Here is a 19,167-nt window from a genome sequence, read left to right as displayed (position 1 = left end):
TTTTGAAAATTATTATAATAATGAAGTATGAATTTATACATAAAAAAATACATGATAAACTTACCAAATTCTAACAGTGGTCCCAAATGTCCACATATAAAACAGAGGGAGAACGAGTCCTCAAATATATCACAACCTGTAATGGAGAATAATTGATCATTTAGTGTACATGATCACACCATTAAGGATCAACACATAAGCACAATAAAACTTCTGAAAAGAATTATTAAAATGACAAATAATGAATCACTACATCCATAATGATTATAAATGATTAACAATGACAATGTGAGATAATAACAATAATATTATATCATTCTCACCTTATCACTACTATCACTCACTATTACTTGTATTCTGTTTTCAGTACAGCTTGATTCTGCATCTATTTACAGCTCAGAAAGTTTACTGTTGCTATGGCAACAGTAAACGACGTTAGCAGCTTTAGCTATCTTACCTCCACTCGCTCATCATTGTGAGTCCTCCTCGCTCGTCTCCCGGCGCACCTGCTACTGCTGGGCTGGTGAACCCGGCACCAAATAGGTCCGTCAGTTTGGCACATTTAGCAGCCTCCACCTCCAGAGACTTTTTTTCCGATGCTTCTCAGCGCCACCCGGGAGTTTTTTACTCTTATTATCCATTTTAAGTTTCTGTCTCAGCAGCAGCCCGTCCCGCGACTCCCCCCTCCAATGCCATGAGGTCCCGCCCCACCCTGGTTTGTGTTGTGATTGACAGCACTGTCAGGGCTCTCTGAGCCTGTCAGCCCATGATTGATTGACAATGACAAACAATAGACCAATAATATGTGTCGATGCTGGCAACACACTGCTAGCCCTCTGTAGCCAATTGGCCGGCCCGATCGGAGGGAATTTAGAGAGGAAGAAGAGAAAAAAAAAAACATAGCGGACCAGACCGGCCTACATTGGGTCAACGGCCCACCGGGACGATGCCCGGTATGCCAGATGGCCAGTCCACCCCTGGTTACATCCCACCACTGGTTAATTCTCCAATTGAATGGGGCTGGCAATGTGGTTCTTCGTCTTCTTTTCATACACAGTTGAAATGGTGACATCTGGTGACCAACAAAAGCTACTGCAACATTACGAAGTTTGTGACAACACCATGGATTGTATATAAAGGGCAACACCCACCTGAAAGGCCCTTGTGTCACTTGATAAGGTGCTTAAGTGCCACAAACCAGTTAGAACACTATACCAAAGGCAAGGCAAGATCACATTGAACCACAATGAACAAAGACACAACAGGATTAGTGTTCTCTCTGAACCAAAAGCTGGATCATTGATCATGCAGTGTCTTTTTACAGTGTCATTTACTTTACATATAATATGCTATATGTTATCTGTCACTTTTAACTACTGTTTTAATTGTGTGTATTCTTTTATGACTCGCAGTCCACAGTTTCCTGTACAGTGATGAACCTCAAGTAATACTGACTGGGCATTTACAATTCCTCATTTCATTTTCGAAAAAATTTGAAAATCCAAGGAGAGATAAAACAAAATTTAAAGGCACATCTGAAATGTTATGTCAACACTGACTTCAATTGAAATGTCAATCTTCATGATGTTCAAAGCTCAAGTAAAGCTACCTCTATAACCTGATGTTTTCATTTTGCATAACACACACGTATATTTTAGTTTCACTTTACTCTTTTCACATCTGTTGTATTTTCACTCTTACATTTCTGCCATATTGTCATGTGACCTTTTAGCTCTTGTCTAATGTTTGCCTTCAGTTCTTCATTTGGGTTTATCATTATTATCGAGCTATTATAAATTATTATTATCAAGTTATTATTACTATCATGAATTATTATTATTGTTGCGGTTTTTGTTGTTATTACCCACAGACACACACAACCTGTGTTTGATTTCTAAACGTGATGGTATTTTACATGTTTTTACTAACATGTTTCTTATTAACATCACACAGGAAAGAGCTGAAGATGGACAGTATTTCGCCCCGTGTTGGAAATCTGAACAGTGTGAAGAAGAACCGCCCGTGGAAGTCGCACTAGTAAGTTATTTATGCAACAACAGTTTGGGGCCCACGTCACTGATTCCACAGTGGGCTGATCTAACGCTGCTCTTCCGGTGGAGACGTGGCTCTGTGCTGCTGCCATATTGACGCTAGCTAGCTAACAACCACACAACGAGAAGTCAGCTGCACAATCGCTCCTTATTATTCCAGAGTGATACGAAATCCCCTCAAAGCGAGACACGCGAGAGACTGAAGACCGTCCTACCATAGCGAGGGACCAAAATGGTGAGTTATTTCTCTGCCTGTTATCGGGCCTTGCATTTATCATAACATTGGCTAACCTGGCGAGAAGCTAAGGCTAGATGGGTCTCAGTTAGCTAGCTTCTCGATGAGGAGAAATACAAACGCTTCCTGTCAACTCCGTCGGGTTGACAGGTTCAACTCACTACGTACCTGCTAAAGTGAGACGAACGAACCATTTCGTTACCCAACTGAGCGTGTAGTGACTGGACGACGCTGAATGTGCTGATACGGCTGACGTTAACTAGCGCTACAAGCTAGCGCTGAGGTTAGCTCCTGTCATTAGCCGGATACGGGCTAAACCTGCCAGACTGTCACCAGCCAGACTACACCGTGCTGCAGTAAACCAGTGACATGTGTATGCTGGTATAATTATTACCACTTGTTTTATTACAGTTGCTGCTCGTTAACATCAAGTTGAGATACAGTGCAATCGGTGTCTGTCATTCCCAGCTTCAGCCATTGTCAACGTGGAATTAATGCACGAACCACCATTCAAGATTGCCGTGATGCAAAATGTGTTTTACGACTTGTCAGATATTAACACAACTTAAAAACGACCTTTCTGCTGCTGGATCCCAGTTACATGTTACAGACAGACATGTTGTATTTGCTCATAGTGGATCTGCCATCTACTTCCTTAGTCATCATTCTCACCTATAGTTGTAATGTTAGTTGTAATATTATTTTGTGTGATGCACACACAGTGCCGATCCCTCATGGGTTCATAACTTTCTGGCCATGGTTGTCTTTTTCACCAAGATCTGCTTTTAAAAACTGTCCTCCCCGAGCCAGAATAATTTAACATAAATAGAGGACGTGAGCTCAGAAGACCATCCCATATGTCTTTGTTGACAGCACAATAGAGCAAAATGTGAACTTTATTCTTAATTTCACAAAATGCACTCAACAAACATAATTTGGCAACACTTTCTCTCACCTGAAACAACAAACGTTTGTGGCATCCGTAGTTAAGGTAAAATGATGAATCATCACCTCTATTATTAAGTTCCTGTAGACGCATTGTTTACTTCTGCCTTTTGGTCTCATTTGTACTCTCACACTGTGACTGTCCAATATGTTTTTTGTTTTTTTTACTTACACTCTGTAGCCAAAGTAATCATGATTTCTCATCGCCTGCAGGTGCTGTTGGCAGCGGCGGTGTGCACCAAGGCCGGGAAGGCCATTGTATCGCGGCAGTTTGTGGAAATGACCCGGACTCGTGTAGAGGGTCTCCTGGCTGCATTCCCCAAACTGATGAACACGGGCAAACAGCACACCTTTGTTGAGACAGACAGTGTTCGCTATGTGTATCAGCCTCTTGAGAAACTCTACATGGTCCTCATCACCACCAAGAACAGCAACATTCTTGAGGACTTGGAGACGCTCAGACTCTTCTCCCGCGTGGTAAGAAATAATGTCGTCTTCCTGTATATTTCTGCCACATCTGCCAGATATTTATCCACAGATTATAGATATTTAACATTATCTACATTTGAAACCTGAGCATAAAATGGTTTACAGTCTGCTGCTGTAATCTGTTAATCTAACTTCATAAACAAAAAAGTTGAGAATAATATTTTTCTAATCTTAATTTCACTTGTAGCTTTGATCATATTTTCCCATACTGCTTGACTTGCATAGATACTTGTTCCAAAATTAATTTAAATAAGGGAAAACTGTTTGACAGAGACAAATGTAAATTAGTTGATCAACATTCACACCCTGTGAATGTGTTTTGTTTACTCATTTGGTCCAACTAGTTGTCTTGTGACAACCTGAATTTATGTCTGCAGTGTAACAGCAAACACTTGTGCACTGCCTTCCTCTTTAATTTTCTGATAACAATTTTGGTAGCACAGTTGAGACTGGGTTGATGTTTTGAGCAAGAATTTCATATTTTCTACCTGGTCAGTCTTACACCTAGTGATTGCTGGTAGATTAGTGCAGGTGTGTGATCTTGATAAACTAAAAGTTTGAGGCTGTAAAACAGCAAATGTCTGACAGTATTTGAAATACATTGAATTTGAATCTCATGACATCAGATGCAGGACCTCTCCACTTGCAGCATCCAAATATAGATGGGTGGCATCAACGCATGTTAAGATCAGGGTGGTGCACAGCCACACAAGCGGTTTTCAGACATGAATACTGGGTCCAGACTTTCTTCAGAGGTTGCCTCCTGTCTTGGAGGTCTGGCACTTAGATCTGGCACTTAAATCACGTGGCGCTGCTGCCTGTGATATGAGCCTGAGAAGAAAACACATGGGTAGTCTTACCAGCATGAATGCAACCCCCAGTGAGGCTATCAACTGCATCAGTTATTTAGGTGAGCTATTCTGACTCTGGCTTCGGGGATGGAGGCTTGTCCAGGATGGGCAGAGATGACTTAGTGGATGGAGCCCCAATGGGCCCGCATTAACAAGATGTTGCGCTGTGTGTGAGGCCCAACTTTTCACTGCCAAAGCCAACATGTTTGATGTCTAATGGGGAGAGAGAATGGGTGAAGACACAGCAAAGGGTGAGCCAGCAGGCACCATACTTTGAATTGTGCTCAACAGGTTAATTAATTACAGATTTGAAATCTCAAGAAGAGAGACCATTAAATCAGCAAAACAAAATGACTCACCACTAATAGCTGATATGTTTGGTCAAGCTGCCCTACTGTTGTTGATGTTCATTTCAATATGTCCTCACTCTATTTATCCTTTTAAATGAATAGACTTAGATTACAACTCAAAATGTAAAAAAGTATTTCATAAGAAAAGGAGGGGTTTACAGATTAAAGTTCACCAGTGCTATAATGGATTTTTGTAATCTTTTTTACTTTAGGAGGTTAGGGACCAGCTATTGAGCACCCTATTCATGACTTTGTCATCTTTTGTTGCTCTGCTTAGCTCATGAGATTTAATGTCAGTAGGTGGCGGTAATTGGCTGTGGATTTACTACAACTATTGACTATAATGGGTGGGAAATTTAATATTTCTGAAACAACATTATTTTTATTATTATGATTAAAGTTGCCATTTGTTAAATACATTAAATGTGCATGGATTATTCTCTAGTGTTGGCTTGTTAGTCAGTAGAAAACTCACATCTTGTTCAACTTGTTTCATTGTGACTTCAATGACGAGGAGTTTGCTAAGTATTAGTTAAGGCCAATTGGGTTTGTTGAAATTATAAATGTAAAGATACATTAACCAACATCAGATAACAACTTACCAGCTTGTTAATGTCTGGGTATGGACTTCTCATGTCAGCTACTGTGCAATTCCTGTGGATGCATATCTCTTCTGTTCATATTAGTGAAGACTAAGAATAGAGCTGAGACATGGACCATGCATGGAGCATAGTGAGTGAATTTGGAGAGATAGAATGTTGAACAGTGTGTACACAACAGCGGCTGTACAACATTTCTTTTAAGCGAACCTAGATTAGAGCATGTTGGCTGGTGGACTATCCACAGGAAACCACATGAGAGTGCTGTGTGTGTATTCTGGGACTCACTGGTCACGAACAACCAAGTTAGTTATTTCATGTTATCATTCTACCGTAATCTTTTTCTCCCAGATTCAAATTATTCCTATTAATGTCCTGATCCTTAAATATTTGGTGTCGGCCGTGTCCAATCTGATACTGGTCTTTATGTTATTTAATAGATCTATGTATCTGACATCTATCATCTTCCATACATTATTTTTGTTAACTTTTTATTCCAAATCCAGAAGGACAGTGGGTGTAGGGCAGTCAAGCTTTTACCATCCTAAAGAAATTTGTTTTCTTTAAGTTATTCTAAAAGTAGACATCTCTTCCTCACTGCAGTGTTTAAATGTTTGCCCTGATTCAACTTGTTGAAATCAATCTCATCCCCCCCCCATCTTTTCAGATCCCAGAATACTGTCGTGTGCTGGAGGAGAGTGAAATATCAGAGCACTGTTTTGACCTGATCTTTGCCTTCGATGAGATTGTGGCATTAGGCTACAGAGAGAACGTCAACCTGGCTCAGATCCGCACCTTCACAGAGATGGACTCCCACGAGGAGAAGGTGTTCCGTGCTGTCAGAGAGGTGAGAGATTAAATAAAATTCACGATTCGCAATTGTTCATTAAAGTGACATCCTCAGGGGATAATACAAGGACATTTAATTATGTGCATTTGCAAACATAAATATAGTTTATATTTTGAACTTTTGGCCAATTTCATGTATTTATCACGTACAAGAGTACGGTAAACATCAGTGAAAGGGAATGGGTGTCTCTCTGTTGGTATAACAACTTCTACCTGACCATACTACACAGACCCAAGAAAGAGAGGCCAAGGCAGAGATGAGGAGGAAGGCCAAGGAGCTGCAGCAGGCTAGACGGGACGCTGAGCGCTCCGGAAAGAAGGTGCCTGCTTTCGGCGGCTTCGGAAGCGCTGGCATGACCAGTATCTCCTCAGGATCCATCATCACAGACACCATCGTCGAGCCGGAGAAACCCAAGATCACACCCAGTTCAGCCAGGTACAGCTGGGAGAAGTACACAAAAGAACATTGTTTTTTTGCCATTTTTTTTTAGTTTGAATTATAATTTACATGTATTTTCCTGGACAAACTTTGTAGTTTGGCAAAAATTGATGAAGCTTTTTTTTCCTTCTTTTTTTCAGATCAAGTGGACCCAGTAAGGCTCTGAAACTGGGTGCTAAAGGGAAAGAGGTGGACAACTTTGTTGACAAGCTGAAGTCTGAGGGTGAAACCATCATGTCCAACACAGGAAAGAGAAGCTCAGATGTATCCAAGGTTCTTCCTCCGCCAGTCAATGTGGAGAGGTACAAACACACCAGGGACTGTATATTAATCTTCTTATATTTTTTAAATCAATACTTCCTGTCCTGACTTAAATTGAGGGGTCTTCACAGTGCATATCCTGTCTATTATGAAAATAAATAAAAAAAGATACTTAGGATTGTTTTAATTATGTTAGATCATTGTAATAGTTTTGTTGTATATTATGATCATGCTAAACTATATTTATGAATATCTGACCATGAAGCTCACAGTTTGAATGTGTTTTTACCCTAGTGTACATCTGCGTGTGGAGGAGAAGATCTCTCTGACTTGTGGTCGTGACGGTGGCCTGCAGAACATGGAGTTGCTGGGCATGGTGACGCTCCGAGTCATGGATGAAAAGAATGGACGCATTCGCCTCATCCTCAATAATAATGACAACAAAGGGTTGCAGCTGCAAGTAGGTCAACACAAATATATTTTGACTGAAAAACAAGGATGTTGGAGGAAATCATAAAAGTTATTTTTTGAAAAACCTGTTACTATTGCTATTGTTACTATTTATTTATCAGTTCAGTACTAACAACCACTATTATGTCTGGTGTACATACAGTGGATCACATGATTTCTGAGTGATAACCCTGCTTCTCTATCTTCTCTACTCAGACACATCCCAATGTGGACAAGAAGTTGTTTACAGCGGAGTCTGTGATTGGCCTGAAAAATCCAGAGAAGTCCTTCCCTCTCAACAACGATGTTGGCGTGCTTAAGTGGAGGCTACAGACCACAGACGAGGCCCTCATACCTCTAACCAGTATGTCCTAACTTGTGCTTTATCTGGGGGATTGAGGAGTAAAGTTTAAATGATGCCACTCTATTTATTTCTGTAGATAATCTGAGCACTATGCTACACATGTACTGTGACCCCTTTACACAGTTCACACATGTATTTGTATGGCCAATATCATCATAAACCATCCCCTATAACTCTACTGCTACACAACATCCTCTGTTTGCCCGGATAGCCACAGTTCACTACAGGGGCTTTGACACTGCCATAACAAATGTAGTATAACTGAACAGTCTCCTGCCGCTGTCTCACCCTCTTCATATTTCTCTCACAGTAAACTGCTGGCCTTCAGAGAGTGCTACTGGTTGTGATGTCAACATTGAGTACGAGCTGCAGGAGGATAGTCTTGAGCTCAATGACGTGGTCATCAGCATCCCTGTACCGTAAGTACATCCACTAAACAAATGTTTAAGCTCCCACTGACTTTAGTTGATGGGTTGTTTAGGATTAAAAACCACAAAGACTAGATAATTATCTTCTTCTCTCATTTAGTTTTATTGATTTTTAGAATGCATCCATAACAAAGATCCATAGATAAATGTTTTGGGATACTTTGTTTATTTAGTTGCATTTTTAATAAAAAATGTGTGTTCCTCTGCAGGTCTGGGGTGGGAGCTCCAGTTATTGGTGATTTGGACGGAGAGTACAAACATGACAGCAGGCGAAACATCCTTGAGTGGTGCCTACCTGTCATTGATTCCAACAACAAGACCGGTAGCCTGGAGTTCAGCATCGCCGGACAGCCCAATGACTTCTTTCCTGTCAACGTGTCCTTTGTGTCCAAGCGCAACTACTGTGACATCCAGGTGGGTTACTGATCAGAAATTTTACCTGTCAGGAGTTTCTGTGTGTTTGATGGCTATCAATTTATCACCAACGTCTTCATGAATGTTTTTATCCTGTGAGTTGCGGTGCCCGAAGACAGTTTCAACTAAGTTGAGATCTCAAACGTTTGAGATCTCAACTTAGCTGTTGGTTAACCCTTATGAAACCCTATGGACTTAAATGTACACTAAAATGAATGCATATGGCATAAACATTTCCAAAAGTTTTTTTTTTTTTGTGGAATTTAAAAAAGTCAACCTTTTTCTTATGATTTTTCACTCTGTAAAAAAAAAAGTTCCTTTCAGCACCTTTGTGGCAAAAATGCCCCATTGAAACTCACTATAACTGCTGTTTATGCCCCTGTCCTGGCGACAGCCAGTGGCCAGAGGCATTATGTCTTTTGGTTGTCCATACGAACCTACATCCATTCCCTTTAACACGATATTTCAAGAATGCCTTGGGCGAATTTTCAAAAATTTTGTACAAACATCCACTTTAGCTTGGATTTCATCTTGTTAGCCCAAGGTCAAAGGTCAAGGTCATGGTCACAGTGGCCTCACAAAGTATTTTCATTTTTTATATGTTCTTTAGGGTATCTCTTCAAATTTGCTTCAAACATTCACTTCAACTAAAAATAAGCAGTTTTACAACCGCTGTGTGGTAATTCCAGTTTTTAATGGGACACTTTAATGCATAGTATTGCATTAAAGTCAATATTGTGGCTAATCAATGACATATACCAGGCTGGTTTAGAAGTTATTGATGATAAACTTCTTACACGCTGTTAATTAACTTCATTTCTTTTCCCAGGTTACCAAAGTGACTCAAGTAGATGGCGACATCTCCACTAGATTTTCTTCGGAAACCTCCTTCGTTGTTGACAAATACGAAATCCTGTAAAATATTCAGAAAACCACAAAATCAACAACAAAAAAATCACCAACAAAAAAGTTCTATGCTACAGAGAAAGATTGAAGGTTTCTTGCCTGCCCACCCTGTATACTATTTCAAAGACTGTGTACATCGACAGGACGACAACAGCCCTCCGGTCGAGGCCTCTTCCTGTGGTGGAGCAGAGCAGCGGTGGTGTATTTATATGTTTGTATGAGAGAGGATCATCTATATATAGAGTTAATTGAACAGGTAAAACCATCCAGCCCACCCCCAAAAAAAAGAAAACTACACTGATGCTGTTGTGTTGGCCAACCAGAGCAGTAAAGACAACTTTAGACAAGTAGAGGATGACTGGGGGGACAGCAGTGGCCATCTCGTCATCAGGCTGCCATGTGGTGGAGAAGAGAGAGAGAGGGAGACCACGGACCTGAGGCCATTGTTTCAGTCTCCAACAGAAAGAGCTGGTAGTTGATCATCCTCCACAAACTTTCTCATTTTCACTCACATTGCAATGGTTCATCAAATCTTAAATTGGGTTCTTGCTTTCTGTTGTCCATAGTAACTGCAGCATTGTAGCTGTCTCAATCATTATAAGCCTGTTGCTCTTTAATTGTTAAACTATTGTGATTTGCTCTAATGATCTGACTTCCAATTTCTTTGTTTTTCTTTCTTGTGAGAAGTTTGATTTTTCAGTTTTTGTAGGGAGGTAACACATTGGTTCTTCGCTGAAAAGCAAAATATGGCTTAGTGCTAAACACCCTTTATGTACTGTCTGTGGTTATCATCAGCAAAATTGTCCTTTTATTTTTAACTTTGATATTTTTTACTGTTTGCTGTATAATTTGTCAATGTTTATCATTAATTTGGATACTGAAATTTGACAGTGAAGAGCAGGACTTTGTAAGGGAGCCTCAGCTGCAGGGCAAACTGAATAACCAGTAAATATATTGGACTTTGGCATCAATTGAATGTTCTGACTTTTTTGTAACATGAGCGCAACCACTTCTCACTTTGTCAGAAGGAAACGTAGCCATGTTTCATTTTGCTCCATTTAACTCCACTAATCAGCCCTTAGATATGTCGGAATGAAAAGTTCTTTGAACACAGCCCAGAAACAACACGCGAGCAACTAATCTTACATCTGACCCCCCGCAAGGCATGTTGATCTGGGGTGCGAGTGGGTCTGAGTTGTTTTGATGGTAGAAATCCGTGCACAGCAGGAGAGCAGGGATCAGACTGTCAGCCTGATAGTCAGCCCCACAGGTTCGAGGTAAGCAGAGAGACCACTGGAATCCTCGCAGTGAAGTCTGCTGCCGACAACCTCTGACCATTCACCCAATCATCCTTTACTTACATTCTCACTGTACATCAATATTATTGAAAACAATATTTTTCATCTTGGTTTCTTCTCCTTTTCTTTTTCATTTGTACTCCCCAAATTACAATTTGACAGTGGATGTGGGGTTGAAAATGGCTATTTTGAGCATTTTTAACTAGTTCTGAAGGGGAATCTTAACATTCCAGTGTATAATTAGAAAAAAGAATCTTTAATGGAATAAAATGTATTATTGAAAATGTAAGTCTGACTTTTTTTTTGCCGGGGGGGGGGGGGGTTGGTAACTTAAATAGCTTATCTTAATTAACACAAGGAATATCTAACAATATCAAACTCAACAATTATAAATGCTGCTTTATTAAAGTGCAGTAGATGTGGATCTCCCTGACTCTGTGCATCTTGTGACAATCTTACTCCATGCAAGTATAGAGTGATGTTGTCTATTTACAAATGTCTGGAGCATAGAATGTATGTTATTATTGTCGATGAGTCTCAATTTCCTACCTATTTCTAGAAATTAGGCTAAAATATCCTGCATACAAATGCGGCCATCTTGTGCTGATGTCATTTGAGATTCTGAAGTAAGTGTTTGGGAATGGAGCTGTGGCACCATTCTGTATTTGAACACAGAGAGTCACAGGGATCCACCAGGGCGTGATTGAAATGTGGCTCTACTTAAGGGGGGCTATCATATCGTCCATTTTTATATATGGTTTGAAGTGGTTACACAAATAACATTTTCCCTTTGCTGCTTGAAAGGCAGTTTTATATTTTAATGGCATTTCAAGATTCAAGAAGATGTCATTTTGAAAAATATCAACGGAGTAATGCATATATTTAACTTAACACTAGAATCTAAAAACCAAGCAGACGCAGAAATTAACCACATTAAAATAAAACATAAGAAAACATCTATATGATATATCAGAGGCGATCTACACTGTACAGTAGTGTAGATAGGTAATGCCTGTTATTTCTCTATACATTTTCTGGATTAACTCAGTTAAAATGTGTTGTGTCTCTTTGATGACTGATCACAGTCTATTGTAATCCCTCACAATGATTCATCCTTGGAGGGTGACAGAGTCCAGACCAAACATGGAGCTGTGAGCCGCAGGTGGAACTCTATGTCCATGACTCATGTCTGCTCTCCACAGGTCTTTTTCACAGCAGACATTTAGTTTGCTTGTTCGTCTGTTGTCTGTTAGCTAGCAACAATAATCACAATTATTGGATTGATGTGAAAATCAATAAACAAAGTAAAAAACAAAAAAGTAGGTGTCCTAGGGACATCTAGGGGTGAATTTGAATGTTGCAGTTGAATACCTCTCACCTCACCCTCCCCCTCCAAACCTAGGCTTATAACACAGTGTAAATTAACTCGTTTTGAGTCGAATATGAACATCGGCCTCAAGGACACTTGGACGACACCACAGAAGCAGTTTTACTGCATAAAGCATTTAGTATTTAAAAATACTTTTTCATTAGGAGGTAAGCTGCTTCCAGTTTTATTAACTACTGATATTTGCCTATTTTTTTTTTTGGTCCCCTGTGTTATTATTTATCCACTACACAAAATATGCAAGATGGTAAATTACAGCATAAACCATATAATATTTTTCATCAGTTTAGAAACATTATCACATTGATTGTAGTACAAATAAAATCCTTTGGATGTGGCTCAGGGGGAAGAGAGGGCTGTCCACTGAGGGCTGGTGGTTCAATGCCTCGCTCCTCCAGTCTGAATCTCAACGTGAACTTGCTACTGAGCTATACGGCTTCTATGAATGGTGTGTGATAGGAGAAACAGATCTTGTGCTTCTCTGTGTATGCAGCTTGTATTGTGAAGTACTTTGAGTTGTTGCTAAGAGTAGATAAATACAGCTGTATGTATTTCAGTGATACAACCAGTACTTTTGAATCTTGAATGTTTGCTGTAACACGAGACAGTGCTTCGTATAAAAGTAAAATAAGAAGCTGATATTTTCTCCTGGTCGGGATAAAGTGTTTATTTTCCCCTTTTATTGCGAGACTTGACAAAATAAAAGAGGCCCGATCTATGAGTGGGGACTGTTGGGCCTTGGTGCAGGTATGTTCTCTACTGAGTGACATTCAAGTTAATAGAAATACTTACAACAAAATAAGAGCACATGACAACAGGAGTTTATTTAGAGCTAGAAACTTTATTAACATGTTCAATTTGTGGAAGTTTTCACGTCAATGAGACTTTATGAGATTTACTGGACACTGTGGTCTATATTGATTCGAGAATCATTACAGCCCCAATGAACACTAACCCACTCATATAATGAACCATCAAAGGCTTTTCCAGCAGATGGAGCTGGATTTAAGAAAAACTCTGAGCTGGTAACAGATTTATCTTTACATAGTTGAAGATGATCTTCACTGACTTAATAGAACAAAGTTTAATAGAGCTCATAAAATCATCGTATTCATTTCTGGTGATGTTCGGGATCACCAGGGCAGCACCTCTCCACTGAAGCTCACAAACGACCCATGATCCTTTTCACTCAGGCCACCAATCACAGACAACATGGAGGATATGCTCTCTTCTGGACTCAATGGAGCCTGGAAAGACACAAAAATACACACAAAAACCATTATGTGTACATCACTCGGAACACTATTGTAGAAAATAGCTTGAATATTTGGAATGTTATAGACAATTCTCACTTCGATTTATGTTGTAACAGCTGGAATATGTTGGGGATTTTAATTCTCACTTTTCTAAATAAGAATTCTTTCTAATATTTTATAAGTATTCAAACAGAGTTGTTTGCATGATCTTGTTTAAGTCAATCTTTTGCTCTTTTTAAAGCAGAAAGCCGAGGCCCGTCTTCTGCTTTGTATACATATCTTTAACTATATGTACAACACAGTCGTAGGGATTCTTATACATCAGGGTTAAATGACTCAAATAACCATATAGCTTAGGTTTTACTGATTTTACGTAAATGTGCAGCATTTGAAGATTCTCTCCAAAGGCACTGAGACACTCTTTCTATCCCAGAGGATGAGATCACTGAAACACAGTATGTGTTCAGAAGGACTGTGACTGTCTGGCTCTTACCTGAGACCCCCCCATGTCGGTGTGGACCCAGCCTGGGTGCATGGCCAAACAGAGAATCCCATCAGGCCCGAGGTCTGACGCCATGCAGCGACTCACCATGTTTAGGGCACACTGAGGAGGCACATCAAACTACCATTAAACATACTGCTACACTCATCCCACTATAGAGCAGTTTAACACATCATCACAGCAGCTGACACTACACCTTGGATGTCCTGTAGGGGTACCCTTTGACATTTGCACTCTCCCCCCAGTTGAGCGCCACAGAGCCCAGCTGAGAGGAAATATTGATAACTGCTGCCCTCTGGATGCTCATGCTCCCTGAGCCGCCTGCTCCTCCTCTGGACGCAGCTGCTTTTAGCAGAGGGAGGAAGGCCTGGGTATAGACGGAGGAAAAAATATATACATTTCATATTTTATTCCAAACATGATATTTGAGACAGAAACCCCACACATGTATACATATAAAGTTATTAGGAGACAACGACTAAGCGTTCACTGCCAGAGTCATACGTACATAACACTGTTTTGAAACAGACAGTCAGTATCGCCCTCTAGTGGCAGAATTTTATAATTTCAGAAAGAAGGGCTGACCTCTCCATAGAGACTTTTCTAAAAACAAAATATAACATAATATAAAGCATTTCCGGCCACGTTAAAGTACTACAGTGAAGCCTTAAGGTTGCAATTACTTTTATTCATTTCCTTTTTTATTTAACTTTTAGATTTAAATCATTTTATTTCTAAATAATCATGAATGCCCTTTTTCTCAGCTGAGCCACTACCCCCTAAAAGCACAAAGCCTACTAATAAACAATACCTTGGTGATCATTAGAGGAGCCACAGCGTTGGTGCTGAAGTTTTCTACCATCTTGTCGGCAGTAACAGTGTGAAAGTCGGCCCTAATGTTAATTCCTGCATTGTTGATCAGGCAGTTCAGACCTTCGTCTTGCACCAGCAGGCTCACCTCCTCTGCACATTTGTCTATGCTCTCCTGACTCAGTACATCTGGAAAAATACACTGGACGTGAGCAAAAACAAGGAGTATCTGGAAAAATACACTGGACATGAGCAAAAACAAGGAGAAAATATATAGAAAAGTGGAATATACCATGAGGAAAGTGTATGACCTTTCTATATAGCCGTTTGACCTTTCCATTACTTATTGACTGTCCAAAGAACCCAAAGGAAATGTGTCACTTATAGAACCAGTAAGAACTGGCTTGGTCACCTATGTGAGATCCTTGCATTTCGATTGTTCTCGAGCTTCACTCTGAGATCCCTGTGACTCTCTGTGTTCAAATACATGTAGATAAACTTGGTGTTCCAGACGCTTTTATTTACAGATTTCCATCACAGACTGTTATTTTAAATATATAATAGCATAGAACACAAGCACATCGTGGCCTATTTCCCTCTTGTGATAAACCTAGTGAATACTAAAGAAGACCATAGTCTCTGTGAACGGTGTGGGTGCAAGTATATTATAAATATATTGTTAAGCAAGTCATAGATATGATACTATATTTTACTTTTGCTTTAAAACCTTTTTTTTATAAATTATTATGGGAAGTGCCCTTTTCTCACTTGAGCCCCTGTCCCGCAAAATGTCTGAGCACGTCCCTGATAACATTTACTATGTGATTCTTATTATTATAAACATTTCAGCAGGCTCAGCCTTAGTTCTCTCTCTTACCCAGATGGATGATGTGGACGTTGGGATGTTTCAGAGCCAGATCCTGAAGTTTCTGTTGATCAAAAACAAATCCAGTTACAGGGAATATGAACAGATTTACACCGGTGGTCTCTGTGATTCAATCCCAGTACATGGTGCAGCCTAAGCCCGGTCCCACACACTCGGCGGATAATCAGTTAGTTTAGAGGGTGTTTGCCTGGGCGCCGTCGGGGTTCCGGGTCGTGGCTAGAATCTTCCCCGGGGAGAAGCCTCCTCCAGCCAGGCTGTCGACCATCTGCAGCCCGATCCCGCGGCTGGCTCCGGTCACGAGCACCGAGCCGCACATTCCGAACCTCGTGGACGCGCTCATCACTGCCTCTGACAAAGTGCTGGAGTCGATGCAGCGGAAGGGTCTCTCTTCTTCAAGATATTATCCGTGTCTGGCTCGACATATCTCCGGCCACTGGAATCTCCAACTGTCACATGACACACCTCCGGCCAGTGGAGTCTCCACAGTCACATGACACAATGTCTGCTGCGAATTAGTGCAGTGGTGGCAGCTTGTTTAACATGCGGCATCATCCCGGACTGAGCGAGGAGGTCAATACGGAAGTGCGAAAAGCTGTAGTTCACTGGGTGGCCACTGGAGGCTGGCTCCAAGAAGAATTAAACCTGTTTACAGCATGGCTCAAAAAATGGTTTTAGTCTCAATCACTAAGTTCTTCCTTCATGAAAACTCTGAGAGGGTTGAATTTTTTTTAACTCACTCGTTTAAATTCAGTCACATATAAATAAATTACAGAATTTATGAATTTTCCTCTAGGTGAAAAGTATTGCTCATAATACATAATGTATTAAATAATATATGCAATACGTATAAGGTGGAAGAACTCCATGCTGTACCTTTATTGTCTTGGTAGTGTACTGTTTAATCCAAACCCATATTCAAATACATAGTTGAATATCCACAGAAAATAAGGATACAAACTTTGTTTATAAGTAACACTTCCTCTACAATAATGCCTTATGGCAAAGAAGATAAATAAAATACTTTTACATACACTTGTTCTAATAAGTGTATATTTTTTTAACCAACCATAATGAATATTGAAAGGAACTCTATTATCCATGACACTTAGCAATGACTGCCAGTTAGCAGATAGGGTAGCATGTAGCCTAGCTCCTTAGCCTGAGCTAACCAGGGCACGTTGAGCTCTGCGGGCGTGGCTCAGCTGTCAGTCTTCACTCACGCTCCTCCTATTTGCCCATTTACGGGTTAGCAAGGAACTAGGAGGAGTCAGCGCAGGCAAGATGGCGCCGGGTGAATGCCTACTGCAAGCCTCTTTTTTTCCTCTTCACAAACCAACAGGTGACGTCACAGACCCTACGTCCACACAGTTTATGGTCTACAACCTATGAAGATATGTCAAGCCTCAGTTGAAGTTTGAGCTAAATGTTAAAGGGATAGTTCCCTCATTATCTACTTAAAACTATGCCGAAGGATGGAGGGGTGTGTGAAGTGTTTGACCCTTTAGGATTTTAAGGGGTAAACAGTGTTGCAGGCAAACAATCGAAGTAACAGGGGACCTCTTCTCAAGCGTAAAAAAAACTACAGAAAAAACAAAACATGCCTCCATACTGCTCCTGTGGTGTCATCCAAGTGTCCTCAAGCCCCAACATTCATATTTAACTGGAGACGTTGTCATTTAGACCATGTTTTAGCCTAGTGTCTTCTGATCAGCCTGTTGGAAATGTCATAGATGTCATAAATCTAAATTCATCCTGAGGGGAACATGGAAGTCACTACTGAATTTTAGTTTAACCATTGACTGAAACGGTCACACAGCAAAGGTAAGGACATTTAAATGATTTTAGTTTAGCAAAGTATTTTTCTTCTTCTGAAATTTTTACTTGTAGGCGTCAAGTTTGTTTCGATTACCAAATGAGAGTTAAAAACAAACTTATTTGACTTCTTTGATATACCAGATGTTACTATTGTGTGGACATATGGGGAAACACCGAACACAAATCAAATCACTTTACAGAGGAATAAGATGTGTCATTCCATCTGGTTACTGTGAACCAGCTAACACAGCACATGACAGAGAACCTGTGGATCCTTCAGATTTCATAAAAACTCAAAAGGTGTTTAGTTTGTCCAGTCTGGGCTACTGTAAAAAAACATGGCGGCCTCCATAGAGAGGTCCGGCTCCTGATGTAAATAAACAGCTTTTAAACAAAACAGCCCATATGGGTAAAAAAATATTCATACAATTTAGATCAAAAACTTGTGTAAACAGAAGATTAAGATAAGATTACTAAGATTATTTCATATTACATTTTTGCCAATAGATCCCTTCATCTTACGCAATGGACCTATAACTACCCGTTTTGGTTTTTCACTCTCTCTATACATATATCTATATAGATATACATCATGTATAGATATATATAGATATACATTCTTATGCGATTTTTGTTATACCTATTGCTTTATTGTTTTTTACCAAATGTATGAACCGAGAGGGGGCGACACTGTGACAAAAACACACTTTAAAATATTGGAAACTACATAAAAATATGTATGTAGAAAATTAAAAATGTTTATCGTTAATGAAAGGTACAACCGAGTTTCTGTTTGCTCTTCGATGAACATTAAAGCTTGATATAGTTCGGCGCATGAATGTAAGGAAGAAATCATTAGGTCTGAATGTATCCATCTCTCTGAAAAACATGTGAAATCACATAAACACAGTCTTACACAAAATAATGTTGTCTAACTTATTTTCAAGTTGTTACTTTCTGAATTGTCTAGAAGTTTTAATGTGTTTCTGTTAGGCTTTATTTAATTTTTTTTAGATAGTTGTGCTCTTAAACGGGCAATTCACCAGAAAGTTATCTCATTAAATGGGAGATATGTTTAAACCCTGGAGCTGCTTTACTGACAGTCAACAGGTGACTGACGCTGTGAACCAGTGTGGTTTTTATGGGGTATAGACATGTTTGGTGTGTATGTGTTTTCAGTAGCTTGAGTTCTAAGGTCAAGCAAACATGTCCCTCTCTTATTACTTCAGTCGCATTGGGTCTTGCTGTTGTATTAACCTCATAGATGCAAAGATTTTGCCCTTCTGTAAAGTGGTCACAGCAATGTCCAGAAATCTTTTTTGAACTTCACAGTCATTTTACACGGCAGTGATCAGTGATCTGTCCCATATGTGAATTCATTTGAATTTACTGGACTGTAGATAATCCTTTGTTCTCTTGTATCCTGCACATACAGATGGATTATGTGACGATGGGAAGCGGAACATCCCAAAAGATGAGGTGAGTCAGCTGAGACGCTGTGTCCAGACAGATGGATAAGTGTGGCGAGATGATGAGTCTGGGCTGGGGGGGGGGGGCTGTCAAAGGGTCAGAGGGGGCGAGT

The 19,167-nt window shown here is 40.0% G+C and overlaps 2 protein-coding genes across 2 annotated transcripts; one reads left to right on the top strand and one right to left on the bottom strand.

Annotated features, from left to right (window-relative positions):
* Positions 1-2,098: 2,098 nt before the first annotated feature.
* Positions 2,099-11,218, top strand: arcn1b (archain 1b). Its single transcript, XM_062386796.1, has 10 exons — positions 2,099-2,286; positions 3,445-3,708; positions 6,188-6,367; positions 6,600-6,805; positions 6,949-7,110; positions 7,364-7,529; positions 7,736-7,883; positions 8,194-8,302; positions 8,521-8,725; positions 9,555-11,218. Exons 1-10 carry the CDS (start codon positions 2,284-2,286, stop codon positions 9,642-9,644), a joined length of 1,533 nt encoding a protein of 510 aa, XP_062242780.1. The 5' UTR covers positions 2,099-2,283; the 3' UTR covers positions 9,645-11,218.
* A 1,919-nt stretch (positions 11,219-13,137) lies between these two features.
* LOC133952381 (C-signal-like) lies at positions 13,138-16,322 on the bottom strand. The gene is made up of 6 exons (XM_062386795.1): positions 15,958-16,322; positions 15,762-15,813; positions 14,886-15,073; positions 14,271-14,441; positions 14,066-14,176; positions 13,138-13,563 (listed from the first exon to the last, which is right to left on the bottom strand). Exons 1-6 carry the CDS (start codon positions 16,108-16,110, stop codon positions 13,450-13,452), a joined length of 789 nt encoding a protein of 262 aa, XP_062242779.1. The 5' UTR covers positions 16,111-16,322; the 3' UTR covers positions 13,138-13,449.
* Positions 16,323-19,167: the final 2,845 nt, after the last annotated feature.

This window comes from Platichthys flesus, chromosome 4, assembly GCF_949316205.1.
Source record: "Platichthys flesus chromosome 4, fPlaFle2.1, whole genome shotgun sequence".
In the NCBI taxonomy this organism is placed as follows: domain Eukaryota; kingdom Metazoa; phylum Chordata; class Actinopteri; order Pleuronectiformes; family Pleuronectidae; genus Platichthys; species Platichthys flesus.
Note: the sequence above shows the minus strand (reverse complement) of the source record. Positions and strands in the feature narration are given on the sequence as shown.